Raw genomic sequence first — 23204 nt, 5'->3', positions numbered from 1 at the left:
ATCATTGCTTCAACACTGGTGATCTTTGCTTCTTCCAGTACACTGATATCTTTAGAGTAGACAATAAGGGTCAATGACCATTTACGGCAGCTTCCTACAGCTGGGTATTCAGCCCAACCGACGGCCTCAGTTCCTATTTCGGTACTCAGTTGAGTTTAAACCCTTGTTGAAACAGCAGTCATACCTTACAGCTCTCACAGATCATGCAGAATCAGACCTTCTTTTTACTATCTGGATTCCAACTTCCTGAAATTAGATCTCTGTTCACGCTACCTTCTCAAGAGATTCATTAAGAGAGACTCTTGGTGGCAGTACTTGCAGTCTATGTCAGAAGTATTGTAGAATAATGTTTCATTTACATTGTGGGTAACAGTTTCTGTTATCTTTTGAAATGCTAAAACATCACGAAAAATCGCTGTACGCTTGTAGGCAAATTCACGGTGCGGGTGAGCTGAATCTTATAGGCAGTGTCACTCCATAATAAGCCCAACCAGTCCGCCTGTGAAGCAGTCTGAAGCAAGCTGCTTCGGGACAGCACCCTGAGAGGGGATGTCAGCCTGAGAGGAGGAGAAGCCACCACCCAAAGTGGCAAGACAAGTGAGAAATTGGTGGGCAGGTGGGCTGCGGTTGTCATCACCTCACCACTAGCAGCAGTGCCAGGGTTTTTGCCTCCTGGCTGCCCCGGATAATATGAAATTTGCATAGATTGCCTACCAAACTAGTATAATTTGTGAATGAAGTATGGTCATGACAAGTTTAGGATACAACAGGTTAAGTCATAGAATGACTGAAGCAATAAGTGGCAAACAGCAATGTGACATTTAAACAATTTGACAGTTAATCAAAACAAGCTTAGGGGAAAAAATACTGTTTAAATTTGTTTACATTTCTAAGGGTCGACAAAAGGAAGCAAACCATACTGATCAAGCTATAGAAAATGTGAATGACTGCACTGAGAACCAAAAATCTAGTTTCTGCATCTGAAAATGTTATTTGGAACATTACATGAGCAAAAAGCCGCCAATCATTTGGCAGTACACCAAAAAGACCTGGCCATAGTTCTCCATGCTACAAAAACATTCAGGCTAGATTGCTACAATGCACATAATGTAAGATTTCCTTCAAAGACTTCAGAAACTTCAAGAAGTTCAGGATACCACAACATAGCTAATGACTGGGAGTAAGAGTAAGGAACCTATCAGATCAGTTCAGTAGCTGCAAATCTGCTTGTGTTTCTAATTCAAAGTACGTAAACCAGGCATGTCAAACCTGCGGCCCTCCAGATGTTTTGGGCTACAACTCCCATGATCCCTAGCTAGCAGGACCAGTGGTTGGGGAAGATGGGAATTGTAGTCCAAAACATCTGGAGGGCCGCAGGTTTGACATGCCTGACGTAAACAGTTGGGGACTGAAATAATACCTGATGCCATACAATTTTGCCCAGCCACAAAGCGCTATTCAGGAAGTCAGGAAGTTCCCTTGCTCATTTATTTAGAACCCTCTTTGATGGCTATTGAATACCAGCTGAAGATATTGTTGTTCTCCTAAACTTTTAAAGGGGATGCTAACCTTATCCTTTGTCACGGTTTAAACTTATTTTTTCTACTTTTTTTATAAAAAAGTATTAACCTTTGGTTTCAGAAGTCACTGTAGTTTATATCCTCACATTTCCCCCTACTTCTTTCTCCCAAAACAGAGGCAAAGATATATCTAATCTGTTTTAATGAAACCCCATCTTGTTATTTTTTAATACTGGGAGCTAAATTAAAGTAACTATGGCTGCCAATTAGCATTGTGAACCCCTGCTATTGACCTGATACTGTACAATCTGTTATTATGTACTGTCCTATATATCATCTGTTCCCCTTGCTGGTCTATTCCAATAAAAGACGGACAGCTGCAACACTATATCCCTGTTCAACCTGAGGACCATCTGACTTTAATTGTAGTACACAGCTTGATGTGGGTCTGGTTATGAGAAGCCAAAGTATCACTGTGTAATAATCTGGAAAAGCAGAAACCTGCCAGGGACAGGGCTGAAACAGAGGCTTGGGCTGTCTGGTTGGCTGATGGGATGTAGGAAATATGATTAATGAGCAAGGTATAATGATATCAGGAACCCGATTAGCACCACAAAAAGGTCACAGATCAAAGCAGTATGCATTTCATGAGGTCTAATCACTGTAGAAAAAAAAATCTGTAAAACAAACTGAAAGGGGGGGAAATCTGCATGCAATAGCTTACAAAATGGGCACTTAAAACTACTATCATTATTTATTGTGATCTAGGAAGTTGCAAGGATGAAATAAATAGACAACTCTGCTTTTTTATAACATTTATAGGACCTAATATGTTATTACAAAGAATTCTGTCTGAAAGTATTAGAATTTTTAAAATATGATTTCCCTCACTAGTCACATTTATATAATCTTACAAAAATACTAATTAGACAGCTGACTTATACAGTCACTGGAGCTATGTAATTACAGAAGCACAACGTATTTTGCATAACCCCAGAATAGAACATTAATCATGCAATTACTCATATAAATTACTTATACATTCCATTTCATTTAGACTCAACAAATGCAAGGCCTTGCACAAAGAGTAAGAGTCACATGTAAAACATCAGGTATGTGGACTTCCCTTTTCCCCATCACACAGAATATATTTTTCTGCAGGGCAAGAGGAAATCTATGATGAGCTCCAAAACCAAACTTCATCTCTCTCTTAATTAAGCAAGGAAGATTAGAAGGATTGCTACGGTATATCTGAATTTTTTTTGCCAGGGGTGGGGAGTGAAATGGGTTGGGGAATATAATGTGTTTTTGATGCAAGCACTACCTTTTTGTACCATAAAAGTAAATTTCATCTCATTTCTTTATTTGTTACATTATAAGCCACCTTTTCCCCCCAAGGAGCTCAAGGTAGCATACTCCCCACCCCAATTTTATCATCATAATAACCCTGTAAGGAAGGTTAGCCTGAGAAGCAGAGACTGGCCCAAGGTCACACAATGAGTTTCACGGCTGAGTAAGGAATTGAACCCTGGCCTCCTAGGTACTTGTCCTCCACTCTAACCACTACACCACACTGATTGATTTCTTTTCTACAGTTAAATACTACCCCCCCAATCATGGAGTTCAAAGTAATTGTACATGAGGTTCCTGGATAGCATCCCATGCAAAGCACTGACCAAACTGAGACATACTTAGGCTCATATGCTTTCATTCCATGGTCTATTTAACATTATATGCATTTTTGTATCACAGAGAGATATGATTCTCTTCCTATAATTACAGAAATGGTCCTTGTCTTAATACCTGCCTAAGAAATATTAGGTGACGTAAAATACAATAAATAAATATTAAAGAAAATATTTATAATCTCCTACCCCATTTTTTTCATACTATGTCATGTAATGGAAAATAAAGACTATCAGGCTAGAATAAAAGAATATATTTTTACAATACATTGCAAGGTATGGAATGGATGAACCCAGATTTGAGCAGCTGCTCGTGCAAGCTCTTTAGAAAGTATGATAGAAATAACTTAAGATGTATTTAGGAGGAAAACATCACGAATTATGACCAAACTAACAAACAGAAATGGGGCTGCAAGTGAAGATGATTGGCTTGTTGGCTAGAGCTAACCCATATGGTGAAGCTATCATGGAAAGCAGGTGCGTGCTCATTACAGATAAAAAAAACTCAAGTGAGATATATCTAAAGATGCAAATAATTACAAGTTAGCACAAAAAAATTAAAGTGAAGTCGTACGTGAAAAGCACGTGGTTTGAAATTCAACTTTTTAACTTGCTACAGTTAACATACATAAGGGTAATGGTGCGCTCTAAACAAAAACTAATCAAATGCCTAATGTGAAGACATGAACATTTTGTCTATCTTTCAGTAGAATAACAGTGTCCTCAGTAATGCCAGAAATATATATGTGAGAATATAATAAAGGTATCTCAAAAAACCTTACATTACATTACATTAAAACAATGAGAAAAGCATGAGGGTCTACTGTTTAGGGTTTTAAAAAAATCTCACTAGGCATTCCCAAACCTATGAGTACACCTAAAATAGCTCTTTGGATCCTAGGCTTCATAAATTTTAGCTTTACACAGAACAAAGGGACTAATCTCATTCTCTAAGGAAAGACATTTCAAGCACCAGCTCTTAATACAGAGAATAGTTGATAGCTATCTTACCAATCTATTTATGCGAACAAATTCTTCTGGGGTTTTGGCCCATGGTGGAAGTTCAACATCAGACACTACTGTTCCATCATCCATCACTCCAAGATTGTAATTATTGTAGTTGACAAACATCTCAGGGAGATAATAAAATTCAGGAACCAGCTCCTATGTAAAAATGAAAATCAACATGTTAAGACGAAAGGAAACTTTGCGCGCACGTGCGCGCACATACACACACACACACACACACACAATCACTTCCCACCTTCCCACAGAAACCTCCAGTGAATAAAAAACTATTTCATTAACAGAGGGATAAAATTAGATACTTTTTATTGGTGCTGGCAACATGACCTCTCCAGGAAGTCTTATCTGCCACCATCCTTACAGTCTCTGCAGGGCCAGGTTTTATTCCTTTTTTTACCTTTTCATGCACCATGCCTTTCAAACAACTTTTTCTTTTAATCTGGGCATTTCAACCCTATAATTCATATTTTGTTTTTGTTTTTTGCAAGAAAGAACAAGTGCTTTTATTGTTTTGTATTGGTGATTGATTGATTGCCAAGAGAAGATGCAAGTATAGTTAATAAAGAAAAACTAAAAGTAATAAGCAAGTCTCACAAAGGCATTTCACACCCTGAAACTTGCTTAGGAAAAACAGCCAACTGCAGTCCTACCACCATGGGTAAGTAACTTCTCGACTGCAAGTATCACAATCTATGAGAGTAATCTCTTTGCTAACAGCAATAGCAACAATGCCCATTAAACAATGGCTAATTTAAAAATTGAACGGACTCCTCTTTTAGGAGCAGAATGAAATTTATGGGTGCAATCCACTTACTTTAAATATGGATTTCAATTCAACTTATAAAGTTGATCTGTTTGTTGTCAATTGCTATGAATTACTGATTACAAAGGTCTATTCAGCAACAGACAAACCCAAGCAGCTCTCTAATGCAACAGGGCTTTTGTCATTTTCTGAACACCAGCATCCCTACCCCAGAGCCACATGCCAAAAACTGAGTTTAAGAAGCAGCCATACATATAAGCAATTGGCTGCTTTTTCTGAATACATGTATAAACTGGCCTCAGTCTTATGTTCATGTTGGAAAATGTGGGGCACACATGTGTTGACTGGTTACGATTGCTTTTCTACTTTGTGTGTTTCTATGCAAAAAAAAAATTAAATTATATATATGCTATAATGGAACATTATATATAAATGTTTCAACTAATGAAGGTACAGTTAAAGCAAGCTTACATTTTTGCAGGAAATCTATTAATTTCTTGCAAGGGGCACTTCGTGAATGGAAAGGCTTAATATTTGTAATTGCTCCAGGAAATTAGTAACTGGTGTAAAATTGGTCTTCCTTCTAACAAGTGAAAACTGCATGCTATGTAATAAGCAGAAAAACACATTATGCGGAGTAGCTCCACTGGGTAACTATGTAAGAGGCCCAGTAGATCAGATTCTAAATCCACTCTTGACATGGGTCAATGGATCAGTGGTCTTCCAGATACCACCCTCAGGGTCAGCTATGGCCAGAACAGTTTTCCAAATAGCTGAGTGCAATGGCAGGTCATCAGATTATGGACAGGGTCAGCCCAGAGTTCCCAGAGAACAGACAAGAAGAATCAAGCAAGAATTAAGCTATTATCACCTCGGTCCTTGTGAGAAAAACTTCAGATATGCATCCTATATATTTGTACACAGTCATGCTAATTAACCTATAACAAGGTCAAAATGAGTCTGTGATACAAAAGAAAAACATGCTAGCAAATTATTTGGAGGCACTTTTGTTGACTAAACTGCATCCATTAAATTAAATGTAGTGTTTTTAAAATCACTTAAAAAAACACAACTACACCACATACGTCTCCCTGATCACCTACATGAATTGTACTTAAGCACATTTAAATCAGTTCCAAGAGGGGAAAGTGAGCTATTATCATTATTATTTATTTAATATACATCTTCCCTTTTCTCCCATATGAGCCCAGGACCACAGACAAGTGGTAAAACAATTAAAACCTCTGAAAACTATTCCAATATAAAAACAGGCTGGAAAGAATCTCTACTGGGGGAAAAAAACTTGTTGAAAAAGAGGAAGGTTTTCAACTGTTTTCTGAAAAGACAACAGAAATGGTGTCTTATCTCATATTTAACTGGAGAGTATGCCAACGGGCACGTGCCACCGTACGAGAGATGAAATTCCTAAATTCTGCAGAATGGACCTTTGATAAGATGGTATCTGCAGGAGGCGATGTCCAGTGCAGTGACTAACTGGGTATGTAAGGGATGAGTCGATTTTTAGGTATCCTGGCCCTAAGCCTGTACCAAAACAAGCACCTTTAATTTTTCTGCTATACTGGCTAATTGGCAGCCAGTGCATTTTTTTTTTAGCAACAGCAGCATAACATGGTAGCAATAGCCTGCCTCAGCGAGCAGTCAAGCTACTAACATTGTGCACTATTTGCAGCTTCCAGACCAACTTCAAGGGTAGTCAAGCATAGAGCTTATTGTAGTAATTCAGCTAGAGGAAGTTGTGAAACTTTTCTGTTCCAAAGCCATAAAGCCAATTTGGCATGGAATCGTGTTAAGTGCCCCGATTCCTCACCCCACTTTTTGAATCCCAAATGCCCCTTCAGGAACAGCTACCGGTACTCCTTTTGCAAAAGTGTCATCATGCTGCTTCTGCTTCACACCTTCAAAGTGAAGTCAAAGAATTGCACAAAGAACCTTGCAAGAATAATTTAAAGAAAACCTGTCTTTAATTTTGTTTTAATTAAGTTCAAAACTTAATGACCCTTTAAAATGTTTTATTTTATTTTATTTTGAGCCCAGAAGTTTCCAAGTTGTATTCTTCTAACCCTTTTAGTTTTAAATGCATGAGGATGTAAAGATAAATGAAAGGCATGGAATGGACACAAGGACCATAAGCAGAACAAGAGGATGAGACAACATTTATCAGGTGTAGGTGTGTGTATTTGAAAGCCCCTACACAACTGACAATGACAATCAAATTTTAATTCCTGCAAGAAGGATTCCTTATACACACAAGAGCTCCTGTTTGTAGTTTAAAGCCTGTCTCTATGTGCAGGAGAACAACTCTGGACCTTGGACATAGGCTTTAGTGACAAAGCCTCCAGCAAACTGAGGTACTACCATATTAATACATTTGTGGGCAATTAGTGCTCTAAATCTAAAAATTATGTTAGTTGACTGTGTGATGGAGAAATTCCTGTTCTGATTACTACCACAAGGATTAGGATTGACATGGGAGGAAGGACTACTATCACCTCACAGCAATAAGTACCTGTTTAAATTTAGAGTTATTTCCTATTGCGCTTCCTGTTTCCCTTATATTGCCATTAATTAAATCAATGTTTGGAAGTGCCCTTAGTTAGTAATAAGCTCATAAGAACTAACTTTATCAAGATGGAAAAATCTTAAGTCTTACATTTTTCACAGCAACATCTGTCCCCAAGGTAACTTACTGGTAACTTAGCCTCACACCACAAGCTAACTGTTACACTTCCACTGGTATATATGTTATCCCTCTCAATCTATTTTCAACAAATTGCATCAAAACGTCATTGTGTTTGCTCCCTTCCTCCCTTCCACTCTCTCTCTCTCTCTTTTCCCTCAACAAAAGAGTGGGAGGGGGATACTCTCACAATTAACAAATGTATGTACAACTTATTTTACTTTACAGCATAAAATGGATTATTGGTCAAATATTAGGAAGCTCCTCTCAGTTGGAATCTGCTACTCAAAAATGATAAGAAAGGGAGCAAGTGAGTTGTTGGCATTGAGAGCATGTGAACCTGGGAAAACTGGTTGACACACCAGTGCATGTTGTAAGAAGAATCTCATGGGCCAGCTTTGGAAGCAATTTGTGTCATTTGGTATCACAACCCAGGAAATAAAGTTTAGAGCATACATGCGGTCACAACCAATCTTTGTCACCATGTCATGAAAGCCCTAAGACTAGTGATCAAAGCATCGGGCTAATCTTGAATTACAGTTTAACCTTTGCTTGAACCTTGCATATTTTATTTTTGAGTGATGATACATTGTATTAGTTCCTTCCTGCCTATCTGGCCTAAACATTGCAAATTAATAGTAAAATGGGAGAGCGGGGAAATGTGCAAATTGCAGAAGCCTTTCTCATTGTTACCTTCTTGTCAAGTGATTATATATATATATATATATATATATATATATATATATATATATATATATCCCAATCCTTTCCCCCGCCTTCCTTCTCTTTAAGTCAAACATATGTTTTTACTCCATAGTTGTGTAGAATGTAAAGCATATTTTTTACCTTCCCAAAATACCTTTAAAATATTAGACAGATGTGAACTTTGACACAGTTAACTACAATTTGACTTTTACTGCAGATAATTTTCATCTGATGGATCATATAGCAAATAAGGGCAGTCATCTTTTCTTCTGAACAAAGTTGTATGGGAACTGGCTGAATTCAGGTGAATTCACTCGATGTCAAAGGCAGGCTTTAAAACCATTCATGTATCCATACTCTGACACTTACCAAATCAGCATCATTAATGGTGATGCCACTAGATCTCAGAAATAGTGATCAGCGGATCTCAAATTTCAGCAATTCAGGTGTTCTGAAAGCCTTTTAAATCATGCTCAGACCTCTGCAACTTTAGACAATGTTCAACAGCACTAGCCTGTCACCTGACTCAGTAAGTCTCCCCTGCACCTTCTCTTGTTCATGCTTATCTTGTTAAGCCTGACAGTGGTATAGGCATCAGGCTTAAGCCTTGGACTCTGCTGCAAGCATGCAGGGAGCACACAACGAGGCTACATTGAAACTGGAAAACACTAATATAAGATTGATTTGATATCTTTTTCTATTGTAATGTTGGTAGTTTGTTTTGTTGTATATATTTTGTGTTTCTTTTTCTGTTTTTCTGTCGTGTTTTTATAAAATCAATAAATATATATTAAAAAGAAAGAAAGAAACTGGAAAACACTGGCTAACTAATTTTCTCAGCCTTGGGGGGGGGGGGGTGCTGAATTGTGCCTGATGGTGGGGTACAGGAGGAATAAAGGACACAGGGGATCAACATTGACTAGTGTTCCTAGCCCTGCCCACTGGATGATTGTCTTAGTGCTGGATGGTCTGGGATGGAGATATCAGGGCAAACCAGAGTGCATTTCACTCCCTGTTCTCTGTTCCAAGAAAAGAAAAAGGGCATTAATTGCTAAGAAGGATTTTATCTGAATCTTTGAGAGACAGTTATGATTTTGTTTATCTCATAACAAATCATCCCTAGTTGAAATTTGCCTATCACAGTTCTGTATCCTCACTGCACTGCCATTTTGTTTTTTAAAGTAAACATCTTATCTTTCAGACAAAAAAAGCCATATAACGGACACTGCAAATTAATGCACAAAAGAGTAATTTAAAGCCACTGTTGTATATACTAAATCAGCCTTCAGCCATTCAAAATCAGTTTATGATTTAAGGATAGTGCATATCATTTTAAAAGCATTTGCATTACTTGCCATAGTTATACGCTACATGGCAAAACCAAATGTATTCAATACATTAAGGATTAATTTTAAATTATAGCATGCTTATTTGCTTATATGTTAAAAATGCTGGATAAATGCCACACAAACATTATCATCACTGTTTATTTGGTTATCATGATTTCTTAAATTATTCATTAGATCGGCTTCACATAATCACACTAAGGTGCAGTAATGAAAATAGTTCCTAAGAGAACATAGTGGTGTTTTTTTTAATGTCTCTATTTTCTGAGGTGAGAAAGGAATGATACTTATTATGAAACTATTCGTATATACTGGCGTGGTAAACAAAGATTCATAAATAAAATATATTTATTCTAATCACATAGGTGAGCAGCTAAATACTTTGCTGATTGGACAGAAATAAATTTAAGTTTACATAGTAATTTTGGAGTACATAGTCAGTAAAAACAAGTAATTTAATTTGGAACCTATAATATGCCAAGTGTCAAATGGTTACATCTCCCACAATGTTTTTTACTATAGATAGTCAACTATGTAATGAAATGCATTAACTTAGGTTCTCAAAAATGAACCCAACACAAAGTCAAGTCCCAGCATCATGTAAGATTTTGGACTACAAGACTGGAGGCCTTGCAGAGCTACAAGGCCATTCCTGGACAGCTTGCCCCACCTTTCTGGCCCATACAAACTTCCTTTTCCGCATAGGTGACAAGCACAGAGGGATGCCAAAAGCCATTTCTTATGTATGCAGGTACATAGGAAGGTTCATGAGAAGAGAAGACTCCCTGGAAAAGACCCTGATGTTGGGAAAGATGGAGGGCACAAAGAGAAGGGGACGACAGAGGACGAGATGGTTGGGCAGTGTTCTCGAAGCCACCAACATGAGTCTGACCAAACTGCAGGAGGCAGTGGAAGACAGGAGTGCCTGGCGTGCTCTGGTCCATGGGGTCACGAAGAGTCGGACACGACTAAACGACTAAACAACCACAATCTGTATGATGGTTGGCATCCATTTGTCTTGGGAGACAATGTAATAGACAAAATTCCTAAATCCGTTCATGATTCAGGAGAGGCCCAAGTAAAAGCAGAGATCAAGCAGCTCTGAAGTGGGAGGTCTCTGGAAGGAAATTTCCTATGTATGCAGGTGAAGTGGTTTGGACTATGGAACTAGCTTTTTTAGTTGTTTGCATCCTAACCACTACTAACCATTTTTAATAATAATCTTCTTTTTTCTATTTCAAACCACAAATATTACGGTAATTTAAGTTACTTATAGAGGATTAGTTAAATACTAAGGGCTTCAACATTATAAGATTAAAGCTTTACTGGGTCTTACAATTTAAGTTTTTGATTAGCTTCCTAGATCATTATCCTATAAGTATATGGGTGTCTCTTCTCATTCAAAATGACCATCTTATTCTTTTATGGAAAAGGTGGTGGGGTGGGGGGAGAATAGCAGTATACCAAGAAAGCCAAGTTAGTCTGTGGTTACTTTGCCCTTTTGGCAAATAATATTAGAGTTCAGAAACACATGAATCTGATTTGATAAGCCTTTTTGGCAAAAGTCTGTCTCTGCTCATATTTTTGAAAGTATACATTAGTGGTCCTTGATCTCTGACCTCAGCATGTAGTATGTTGAATATAGTAGTGTAAATATGTTCAGGATTGGGGTGCACATTTAGTTACATCAATACTGTAAAATAGCACACAGTTTTTAGCAGATTACAGAGTCACCCTCAGCCCATAATACTAAGTGAATTTATTTCTGTAATCTTTGCAGCTTCTTAAAGGTTATATGCCTAGCAAATCTAATAGATTCAAAATCATTCAGTATTAGTCCAAGAACATTTGACACACCCTAGTTACCCTCGCTGGTGTAACAAACTACTGCAGCTGAAGCAATCACCCCTTGCCTCAACTTCTCTTCATTTCCCATTGTTTCCCCTCTGTCAAATCATAGACTGCTAAGCTCTCCAACACAGGAACCAATCCTTTTGTACTCTGTAAAGCAGTGTGCACTTTGATTGTGCTATATTAATAGAACATCATCAATACGAAAGCTCACTATAGGAAGTGAAGAATTGTCACAGAAGTTTACCTTGATATCAGAGGTGTCCCGTTGACTATTGCGCCATGCCCTTGAAATTGATGAAAAAGTTCTATCTGCATGATCAAATTTGCCCCCTTGCAAGTTTAGGAAAAATGTTGTAAAAGGCTCCTGAGAAGAGAGAAACAGAAGTTGAAATATATTTTGCCAATTCTCAATTAGAATGAAACACTAAAGGCTACTGATGGGTTTTATTTTTGTGGAGAGTAAAAGAAAAGCAACATGGTAAAATGTGTCTTGTTTCCCTAGAATAACTCATTCTACAGATCAACAAAATCAGTGAAAAACACAGGTTCCCAAATTCACTCACATATTGTATCACTGTATTTCAACGCCTTTTAAACAACTGATACTATAGCTAGGGACGTGTATATTCAGGTGATTTAAAAGAGGAAGTGTTCCATAATGGTAGAAGCCTTTCCGTCAACAAAAGTTGAAGCCTGGATCTAACTCATTTAATTCATTAGATTTATATATGCATACATACTAGGATCTAAGGCAGTGTTTCTCAACCAGTGTGCCTCCAGATGTTTTGGGACTACAACTCCCATCATCCCTAGCTAGCAAGACCAGTGGTCAGGAATGATGGGAGTTGTAGTCCCAAAACATCTGGAGGCACACTGGTTGAGAAACACTGATCTAAGGGGTGTCTGAGCTTTCAGGTGGCCTTGAGGTATCTGAATTGTTTTATTTAAACAGCAAGCACTTCCCCACCATGACTCTTTGCAAACTGTATTTGAAATTTCCCCCTGTTTCCAAAGTGGCTTGCATTTAGCCCTGGAGGTGGAGGCGCAAGAATTATGTTCGATAAAAGCAGATCTTTGGGGTGCATGGAACTAATTATGGGGCTCTCTGGATCCTAAATATTATCCAGAGTCAAAACTTTCCTATAACATCAGACTATGACTATAACATCAGAATGTGCAACTTTACAGTTCACAATTAAGGAAAGAAAAATGTTTGAGCAATTGAAAAAACCTCCTCCTAGTCAGAGGACACTTAAGCGCATATTAGTGGATAATTGCTTGAAATTAGCAAAGTACCATAAATTACTTCAAGGATTTATGTCTGCTTGTACCAATGTAACAAGGTTTAATTAATGATGTGCTGCTAATGCTTTCCCAAAGAAATTAGTTTCTATCAGATAAATCATCATTCCAGTGTATTTTACAGAAACGTGGCCTGTTTCATAAATATCAGACGTCTGACCATCTGAATCACTATTTGTAAACATATTACAATATTATTTCAAAAGAGGCAATTCTACTTCTAGATTGCATCTTAAAAGCTTATTTTACTTATCAGTAATTCACATGAATTCTGCCATAAGTGGTCAGATTATGTTTCATTAAAAACAAAACAAAACTTGCAGGCAAAAAGTAATTCTAAATGAAAAGAAACATATAGAGAGAAACCAACTTAAAAAACATATTTTAAGAAAGGGTTTTCATACTTATTTGAAAAGTGTAAACAAAAAACTATTATCATTGCTATTATTTGGAAGTAATTGTAGTTCTAATAGGCAATAATTAGATACGGGGTGAGTCCAGAGATTCGCTAGTGGATAGTCACAGGCAGAATCTGGATTTCCCCATCCCTCATCTCCTTGCAAGGCCTCCCTCCCAATAAAATGCTACCAGACAGTTGTGGAACCTTGCTGAGGGGGATGTGTTGTGGAATGGAGGGTTGAGAAGGAAGAGGGAGTATGCAAAATGCAGGTGGTGAAACCTTCGTCTCCACACATACAAAGTGCGTCTGCCTGATTTCCCACAAACACTCCTTTCCCTTAGTTCCCTGAACCAATATCCAGTACCAGTGGACTTAGCAGGTCCACTGACCTTTGTCCAAGCATTTTTTTGGGTGCTCTGGAGGGTTAAAGGGAAGGGGGAGGTCAACCTCCAAATTCACATCATATGTGAAAGTTCTTTGGACCGAACCCATTGATTTTAATCAATTTTCAAAATCTCTGTTGCTACCACTCCTTTTGATTTAAAAAAATCAATGCTTAGTTACAACTTCCCTTACAAATTTCAAAGAAAACACTTTCAAAGTCTACTTACCATTCTTAACAACCAGGTGAGTGTAAAACTTGCTGTTGAATAGTGAGTGCCATAATGAAACTTTGGAACTTGATCGTCTTCCCATGTTTCATGGCGGTCTGCAAAGAATGCAGCTCTTTTGGGATTCAGAGCCCCAATAGGCTATGGGTGAGAAAAAGAAACATACTCATCACATTATAATATTGACATTTGTTGTCTTTCACTTAATTACGAGTCAAAATTAAACACATAGTACATTATTATTATTATTATTATTATTATTATTATTATTATTATAAATCAAATGGTTTTGAATTTGGATGCAAGTAAGCATAATAAGAGGGAGGTAAGTGACCTTTTGCAACCCCAGATGTAACTGTACAATCTTCTTACTTCCACTAGGAATTATTTTAAATCATCCTCTAATACAAACTTCGCAGAAGGCAGCAATGCATGGAGTAATTATTGCCAAGTATCTCACATACATACTGCAAACAGACGTGGAACTGCTTCCCTTGGCAAGATCTGAATGCATTCAATAGCATGGATCATTTCCACCCAATCACTGTGTGGTCCTTTTCAATTGTGCAATTCTATGACTCTATGACTCCCATTGCTCTTTCTCTTCTCTCCCTGCAAACCCACAAACCTTTCTTTCTCTTAGAACCTCTCTTCCCCCATCTCCCTCCACTTTCCATGTTTTTTTTCTGTTCCATTTCATGGGTGTGGCCAGAATTTTTTTGGGGGGGGGACTTTTGTTAGGGGGGGCAGAACCTATGTGATTGGTCAGTTAAGTATTTCTATTGTTTTACTTGATCGGGCCCATGTTCTCTTTGAATATGGAAAACCCAAAGCAGAGAACTGTTAAGAGAGAGACCTGTTAAGCCCTCCAGCTTGCTTACAGTACAGTGGAACCTCGGTTTACGAACACCTCGGTTTATGAATTTTCAGTTTACGAACGCCGCGGACCCATCTGGAACGGATTAATTCACTTTCCATTACTTTTAATGGGAAAGTTTGCTTCAGTTTATGAACGCTTCAGTTTAACTACTCTGTGGACCGTCTGGAACAGATTAATCCACTTTCCATTACTTTCAATGGGAATGTTTACTTCAGTTTATGAACGCTTCAGTTTATGAACAGACTTCCGGAACCAATTGTGTTCATAAACTGAGGTACCACTGTACCAGGTTTCTTAACAGCTTCTGCTTGGCTCCTTCCTGGAGATGCTGCTGGTCTGGTCCCTGAGGGGACAGCATTTGGGTGAGTCGCTGTTTCTAAGCGAGCCCCACAGAAAGGATAAGAAGCGGGGTGTAGGAAGTGGGGGTGTTGCTGGACACGGACCACCCATTGCCCCTTCTTTCCACCAGCCCCTCCCATTTTCTATATTATTTCTATATTATTTCTTTAAATAATCATTTCCCATTCGAGCACACAAAGCTGCAATCTCGTAAGTAAGTAAAGACGCGTAAGATACGAATTGCTTGTAATTTTCCTTCCCAACCTGCAATTTATGAATACAGAACTGAATTTAAGTTGTGGGGAGTTGGGAGCTGAGAGATATAATTCTTCACTAGACTCCATCTTGGGCTCACGGTAGTGTGGGGGAGGGCCACATACCAAATATCTACCCCAAAGATTTACTACTTATCCATCTGTGGGACGTAATTTTCATTGGAAAAAATTGATTCACAAGAGACTAGCAGAAATTAGTCTTAAAAAACGAGAAGCATTTATGGAATTCTTGTTCCCTCGTTACTTATGTAGATGACAACATAGTTAATAGAAATAGGCTGACATACTATCATTTATATTGTTATTTATCAATGGAACTGTACTTCGTTTTGCTGTTGTTGGTACATATCTTTCTTCTCCTTTCTTGACCAAGAAAAAAAATGTCATTAACCACTGGAAGTTTTCCAATTTGAAAAATTATAGTTTTTAAAAGAAGTGGTTGCTATATGAAAGGGTTTTTATCTGCAGCGGAAAATATTCCAAGGAAGAATTACGTTTAGTCAGATGTAAACTATTGCATTTGTCAAAGAACCATTATAGAATCTACTTCATCTTTTGCTTCGTGACACTATTCAGCCATGCTTTCTTTTGCTTTAAAAAGGAAGACACAAAGATCATTTGTAAATAAATTATATTTAGTAACAATGTAAACAATACTGTGTTTGTATGGTATTAAAGCTTTCAAAAATACGCTTTTTGCTGCTCTTGCTTTTATTATTCTACAAATAGGACCACCACAGATCAATACTTATAGAATTACATTAACTGAATATAAAGCTAAAACCAATTAGAATTGATTTAATTCTCTTTTGAAAAAAGAAATAAAAGGTATCATGTGGAGATCCATACAGACAGAATGCACAGTATTGATTTTTAACGCCCCCCCCCTTTTTTTTGCTACACTTGGTTTCTGAAACCTGGCAACAGGACAACCATCAAGGCATGCCATGTTTATTTGCAAGCTTTATATTATACCCACAAACACACACACACCCCAAATGTGGGAGAAAGGCTTACAAATAAAGAACTATCGAGTTGTGTAGTGACAATGATACACTATCAGCTTACTCAGAGAAGTTACAGAGGGAATACACACATTGAATTATACATTACACAAATGCACTGATTTATTGTGGTAATAACATCCACCTCATTAAAAGATTCTGCTTTGCTGCAGTCAGAAGGCTACATATTGTTTACTGCTATAAATTAATGGCAGTACACAGAAGACTGTGGAACCCCTGTAACAATAGATCTGTAATGACAGTGCTGTATATCACTGCTTCCTCAGCAGCTTCATAATAAAATGGAGACAATGTATTGGGCTAATACATTCTACCACAGTGACCCATATTTTCCTGACAACTGCTATGAGGCCCTGCTAATAGTTAACTAATTATCAAACATTCGAGGCAAAAACACTTCTAAAATTCTCTTTTTATCCTCTTATATAAAATGTTCAAATTATGTTTACTATCACACTCTGAAATGAGCTGGTAACTACTGTTCTACTTAATTGGCTTTGAAGAGGCATTATTTAAATATGGGTGCCAAAGCTAGGAAATTCCCAATCGTGATGCATCAGCCATAAATGTGCTTATGGAAACTGAGTGCCAATAGCTGCTCACTGGCCCACACAGAAGAAATGACATTCACAGGAAAATGAGCAACTTAAAGCAGTCCTTTGACCTACAGTACTACAATACATCTTACTTACTGCAGCAATGGGCTTAGCAATAAGAGCAACACAATTAAATGGTTAGATGCTGCTATAAGAGATCCAAGAGTTTTAACTGAGAAATCCAGGCAGAAGCTAAACATGTTACTTACATATTCTGCAGGTGTGATAAAAGAAAATCCAGCGAAGTCATATCCATGAGCTATTCAAAACCTTCTAACTACAACCAGCACAACTACAATCCCACTGACATCTCTTTCTGGGAGATGCCACAATAACAAAATGAATAAACTAACAATATGCTGCCATTTCATGATACCCAAAATGAGGTGGCTGCATCACACTATCTAATGGCGAGACCAGGATGGGTGTAGCTTTTCTGTTACCATATCCTTAGCTAAGGACTTGGGAACGGCAATCAGGTGTGTGCTCCTCTCCTACAACCTCTTCCCTCCCCAGTAATCGTTAAGGCCTACATCAGCACCACCTGATCATAGTTCAGGCTAGCCATGACTGGATACAGAGCTAATCAACAGCCTATTTAAAACAGCCTCGAAGCTGGTTTCAAATCCTGATTTAAAAACCAAGGTTGTAAGGCCGGCCCTACAATTAGGCAGAGTGAGGAAGTTGCCCAAGACAGAAAATGATTTTTTTTATTATTATTTTTAGGAGGCAGAGAGTGACCTTTGTTGGAAAACAGAGCTGTGCATTTCATGTGCACACAAATGGTTACGAGGGACCATTTGGATCCCTTTCAGTCGGGATTCAGGCCTCATCATGGGACTGAAACTGCCTTCGTTGCACTGGTCGATGATCTCCAGTGGGATAGGGACAAAGGTGAGAGCAGTTTCCTAGTTCTGCTGGATCTCTCAGCGGCTTTTGATACCATCGACTGTAACATCCTTCTGGATTGTCTAGAGGGGCTGGGAGCTGGGGGCACTGTTATACAGTGGTTCCGCCCCTTCCTCCTGGGCCGTGTTCAGAAAGTGGTGGTGGGGGATGAGTGTTCAGACCCCTGGGCTCTCACTTGTGGGGTGCCTCAGGGTTCTGTCCTCTCTCCCATGCTTTTCAACATCTACCGTGTTTCTCATATTATAAGACATGTCTTATATTTATTTTTTCCTCAAAAAACCACACTATGGCTTATTTTCAAGGGGTGTCTTATTTTTTTCCTCCTCCTCCTGCCGCGGCCGGCATTGCTGCTGCGCCTATCACTATGTCTTATTTTCGGGGTATGGCTTATATTCCTTGAATGCTTAAAAATCCTGCTATGGCTTATTTTATGGGTATGTCTTAAAATATGAGAAACAGGGTACATGCAGCCGCTGGGAGAGATCATCAGGGGTTTGGGGCTGGGTGTTCATCAGTATGCGGATGATACCCAGCTCTACCTCTCTTTCAAATCAGAACTAGTGAAGGCAGTAAAAGTCCTGTTTGAGTGCCTGGAGGCAGTTGGAGGATGGATGGCAGCTAACAGATTGAGGTTGAATCCTCACAAGACAGAAGTACTGTTTGTGGGAGACAGGAGGCGGGCATGTGTGGAGGACTCCCTGGTCCTGAATGGGGTAACTGTGCCCCTGAAGGACCAGGTGTGCAGCCTAGGAGTCATTTTGGATTCACAGCTGTCCATGGAGGCGTAAGTCAATTCTGTGTCCAGGGCAGCTGTCTATCAGCTCCATCTGGTATGCAGGCTGAGACCCTATCTGCCCGTGGACTGTCTCGCCAGAGTGGTGCATGCTCTAGTTATCTCTCACTTGGATTACTGCAATGCGCTCTATGTGGGGCTACCTTTGAAGGTGACCTGGAAACTACAACTAATCCAGAAAGCGGCAGCTAGACTGGTGACTGGGAGCGGCTGCCGAGACCACGTAACACCGGTCTTGAAAGATCTAAATTGGCTCCCAGTACGTTTCCAAGCACAATTCAAAGTGTTGGTGCTGACATTTAAAGCCCTAAACGGCCTCGGTCCAGTATACCTGAAGGAGCATCTCCACCCCCATCGTTCTGCCCGGACACTGAGGTCCAGCGCTGAGGACCTTCTGGCAGTTCCCTCCCTGCAAGAAGCCAAGTTACAGGGAACCAGGCAGAGGGCCTTCTCGGTAGTGGCACCCACCCTGTGGAACGCCCTCCCACCAGATGTCAAAGAGAAAAACATCTACCAGACTTTTAGAAGACATCTGAAGGCAGCCCTGTTTAGGGAAGCTTTTAACGTTTAACAGACCATTGTATTTCAATATTTTGTTGGAAGCCACCCAGAGTGGTACCTCGGGTTAAGAACTTAATTCGTTCTGGGGGTCCGTTCTTAACCTGAAACTGTTCTTAACCTGAGGTACCACTTTAGCTAATGGGGCCTCCCGCTGCTGCTGTGCCACAGTGGAGCGATTTCTGTTCTCATCCTGAAGCAAAGTTCTTAACCTAAGGTACTATTTTTGGGTTAGCGGAGTCTGTAACCTGAAGCGTTTGTAACACAAGGTACCATTGTATTATGTCCATTTCCCTGCAGCTGCTAAGCTCAGACATAGTGAAGAACGCTGTCTCATCAGTGAGTGTAACAACTGCTAGCATTGTTGACATCTATCCATAGAATATAGGAGCACCTTGTCCTTTGTCTCTGGTCCTACAACTCATTTGCATTTAAAATGAACTAAGCCAGTGCTGGTGCTAGGTGTTACCACAATAGCCTTGACCACCTGAGGGAAGAACTAAAGGGGATTTTTTTTAAAGAGAGACATCTAGCAGGGAGATGTACCATTATAGAATAATTGTCTAGAAAGTTTTCATCTCCATTAGTATCTTTTTTGAGAAGTGGCACCCTGCTATACTAGGCCAACTTGAACACAAAACCTCACTAATTTACAACTACAGGATAAGGTTTAAAGCTTAAATTGCTCAGGAATGACAAAGGGGGTGGTTCGAGTCCACTCAACAGGAGGAGAAAATTATTAGTCACAAAGAAAATAAGATGTTATATAGGTTCTGTATACGGTGTGTGTGTGTGTGTGCGGGGAATTGTTATACTCTACAGAATAACAGCAGGACGGTGCCAAAAATATATATGGTATTTTCTGCCTTTGCCCCTGCATTGGGCAATGCCATATGTGAAACATTATCAAATAGCTGTTTCAGACATCCTGTGAAGACATAAAATTCTGCCCAAGTTTTCACTCTTTCATTATTTCTCTCCCCTCTGATCTCTTTCACACACTTAGGTAACTTGGGGATCAAGGATGGACTCCAAATCCCATCAGCCCCAGCCAACATGGTCAATTGTCAGGGATGATGGGCTCTGTGATACAGCAACATCTGGAGGATCACAGCTCTGCTAACCCTGCTTTATATTATATCTATAGCTTTCTCAGTCTCTCTCATACATAGCGAAACATGGAATTTTTCAACAACCTAGTTAGTCCCTTAGGTACTACAGTGTTTTTTGTCCCATATTTGTTAGTTTCATGAGCACCATCTGAGCATTATTAGTAGTAGAGTTATCATTGTATACACAAATCCAAAAAAAGAGGATAGACAAAGTGTTGGCTCTTGTTCTGTGTCATAGCTAATGTGTCCAAACCAAACAACAATCCACCTTGTGATGTTATGCTATTCTCGGTGGCTTCCATGGAGCTTTATGGGGTTATAGGCCAGGGACACAGTAAAGAAGAGGAAAAACTTGCCCACATCAACCAACATGGACTTCAAAAGAGTTGCAATGTGTACAGAGCACATACAGATACACCATGTATTCTCCAGGATTTGGCCCATTCAAAAGTGGTTATGATGCACTTGTAGAAAACTATTCCTAGAGTGCTGTAGGAAATTCTTCCAGGAAGAGAGAAAGGTTCCTCTCATTTTCAATTAGAAGGATTCAGCCTAACGGAACTATGATTTTCTGTCTACTGAAAATGTGTTTTTAATTAATGAAAGACACTGAATTAAAATTACTTTTCATCTAACATGTGTTCATTTTCTACCATTCAAATCCTATTCACATAGTCTCAGCCTACTCCAGACAATAAATCATATTTTATAGTGCCACAAAATAGCAGTGGCTTTGGGATAATACCCATGACATGTGCACAACACAGACACCAACCTAATAATTCTAAGCACTCTTATAATACAGCGTATTTATTTTTAAATGTAAATATATTTACAAGTTTTTAAAAGTATTATTATTGTTGTGGCAAAGGAGCACAAATAAGTAGCCCACGGTTGGATTGCTTAAGGGTCATATGCCTTGTTCATGGCTCAGACAACAATTTGTAGCTGCTGCTTTTATCTGACTGACAAGTATAACCAATGGATTGTGATAAGCATTTTTATCAAGCCCATAGGTATTTTGTTGTGTACACTGAAGACATGGTGTAATGCTATTACTGTTATCACTTCATACTCCTGATTTGATTTAATACCTTAAAAATATACCCAAGCCATAGAGGTTCTATAAGTGCGTTTTTAGAAAAGCAATTTATTTAAATAGTCTTATGAAGAGATCTTTGAATATGCACTAGGTAAACTGGAGAGGTAATGTTTTACACAAACTATAATGACTTTAACCACCTTAAGAACACTGAATCCACTTGGAGCATGTGTGGTAAGTTAGTTCTGAAGTAAGGAAACAAAAATGTTACAATTCTACACATCAAGCAAAGATCATCATTTTCAGATTTTAAGGACTAAAACTACAATTGGAAGCTCTAGCCCTGTGAAATATGCACTAGGGTAAGTTTCCATTCTGTTCCCCCACAGTGTTGCATTGGAAATTATTTCTGAAAGCTGTACTGGACATTGAAAGAAGCTTGCGCAGGCATGCTGCCATTAAACAAAGCATGTAAAAGCTGCGTGCAAGTATGAGGTTCATAGGATCAAGGTATTCTGGGGTTTTATTTAAATAAGACATATAGACTCTGGAATAGACTCTGGGAACTATTAAACTGCACCTCTACCCTAATCTTGATTTTTTAAAAGTTCACTTCAATCTTTCATTAAATAGATGTTAGCTCTCATTCTTTTTTTTCTTTGTTTAGAGTTAGACTTTTATCCCGCCTGATAGCAAAGTCTCCAGAATTCTACAGAAGCATGATACTAGATTACATGTAGTAAACACTACAAGTGAAAGAAGCAGATAAAGTTTGGCACAGTATATTATTGGTAAAGTAAAACATCTTCAACAGTTGTTCCATAAATTAAAGATAAATATTAAACAATACTTTAAAGGTTTGTTTGTTTTATTCCTTTCCCCAAGATCTCACTATTCATCATTAATAAGCATTGCAAATAGTATCTTCTGGATTGTTGCTTTAAAAAAATGATAATTACACATCTCTAACTCAGACATAGGGGGGGCACATTGATGCAAGGGGCACATTGATACACCAACAATATTTCAATATCGAGAAATGTTATTCGTGCCATGACATCACTAAAACGTGTCTATACACATCACTAAAATGTGTCTATACATGTGTGAGTACAACAGTTGCGACTGCGCCACCCGCCAGTTAGCCATTGGCGTTTGACGAGAGTAGATGTGTTTTTAGCACTAAAAAATTATGTGAAATGTAAAAGTGTTCCAATGCTGTTTTACATCATTTAGTTAAGATTTAAAAATACTAAAGGTAAGTCATTCCACTCAGTAATCAGGATTACACATGATTTTTAAATAAATTCAGTGGTTTTATTAATAACTGTTAGTTTTTTGAAAATGTCTGTTGGGTCACTTTGATACACTAAGACACGGGGCACAGTGGTACGTATAAAAGTGCCCCACTAGTGCACAATAGTGCCCCAATATACAAGTTGGCATGAAATCTCTAAACTAGTTATTAGTTAGTATTGGCTCAATCCACTATGGCCATTAGCCATGGGTATCAACAACCGATTATCAAGTGTCATATCTCAGGAAAAAACCAGGATCTTGTACGTTTGTCTTCTCCATTGTAGAAGATAAGGCAAGCGTTGATTTCAAGGATGATGTTTTGCAGTTGCCAAAACCAAATTTCTCAAAGGGCGCATCTTGAACATCATCTCTTTATACTTTTTCTATTGACTTAAGTGGATATAATGTGCAATAGAAGCTAAAGGTTAAGTAATTATCTAATTTTTAATAAGCATTTTGTTTAAAT

At 38.5% G+C, this 23204-nt stretch overlaps 1 protein-coding gene across 5 annotated transcripts in view; it reads right to left on the bottom strand.

Moving 5' to 3' along the window:
• Window positions 1-23204, bottom strand: part of LRBA (LPS responsive beige-like anchor protein) — a 358996-nt gene that overhangs the window by 70965 nt on the left and 264827 nt on the right. For all 5 annotated transcript variants that reach the window (XM_035113955.3, XM_035113959.3, XM_035113958.3 and 2 more), the window contains exons 45-47: window positions 13911-14051; window positions 11842-11961; window positions 4217-4369 (exon numbers count right to left, since the gene is read on the bottom strand). In XM_035113955.3, the coding sequence (XP_034969846.1) occupies window positions 4217-4369; window positions 11842-11961; window positions 13911-14051 (414 nt within the window). The remainder of the gene's footprint in view (window positions 1-4216; window positions 4370-11841; window positions 11962-13910; window positions 14052-23204) is intronic.

Source organism: Zootoca vivipara, chromosome Z1, assembly GCF_965207765.1.
Source record: "Zootoca vivipara chromosome Z1, rZooViv2.hap1.1, whole genome shotgun sequence".
NCBI classification, from domain to species: domain Eukaryota; kingdom Metazoa; phylum Chordata; class Lepidosauria; order Squamata; family Lacertidae; genus Zootoca; species Zootoca vivipara.
The sequence above is the reverse complement of the archived record's forward strand: the minus strand, read 5'-3'. Positions and strand labels throughout refer to the sequence as shown.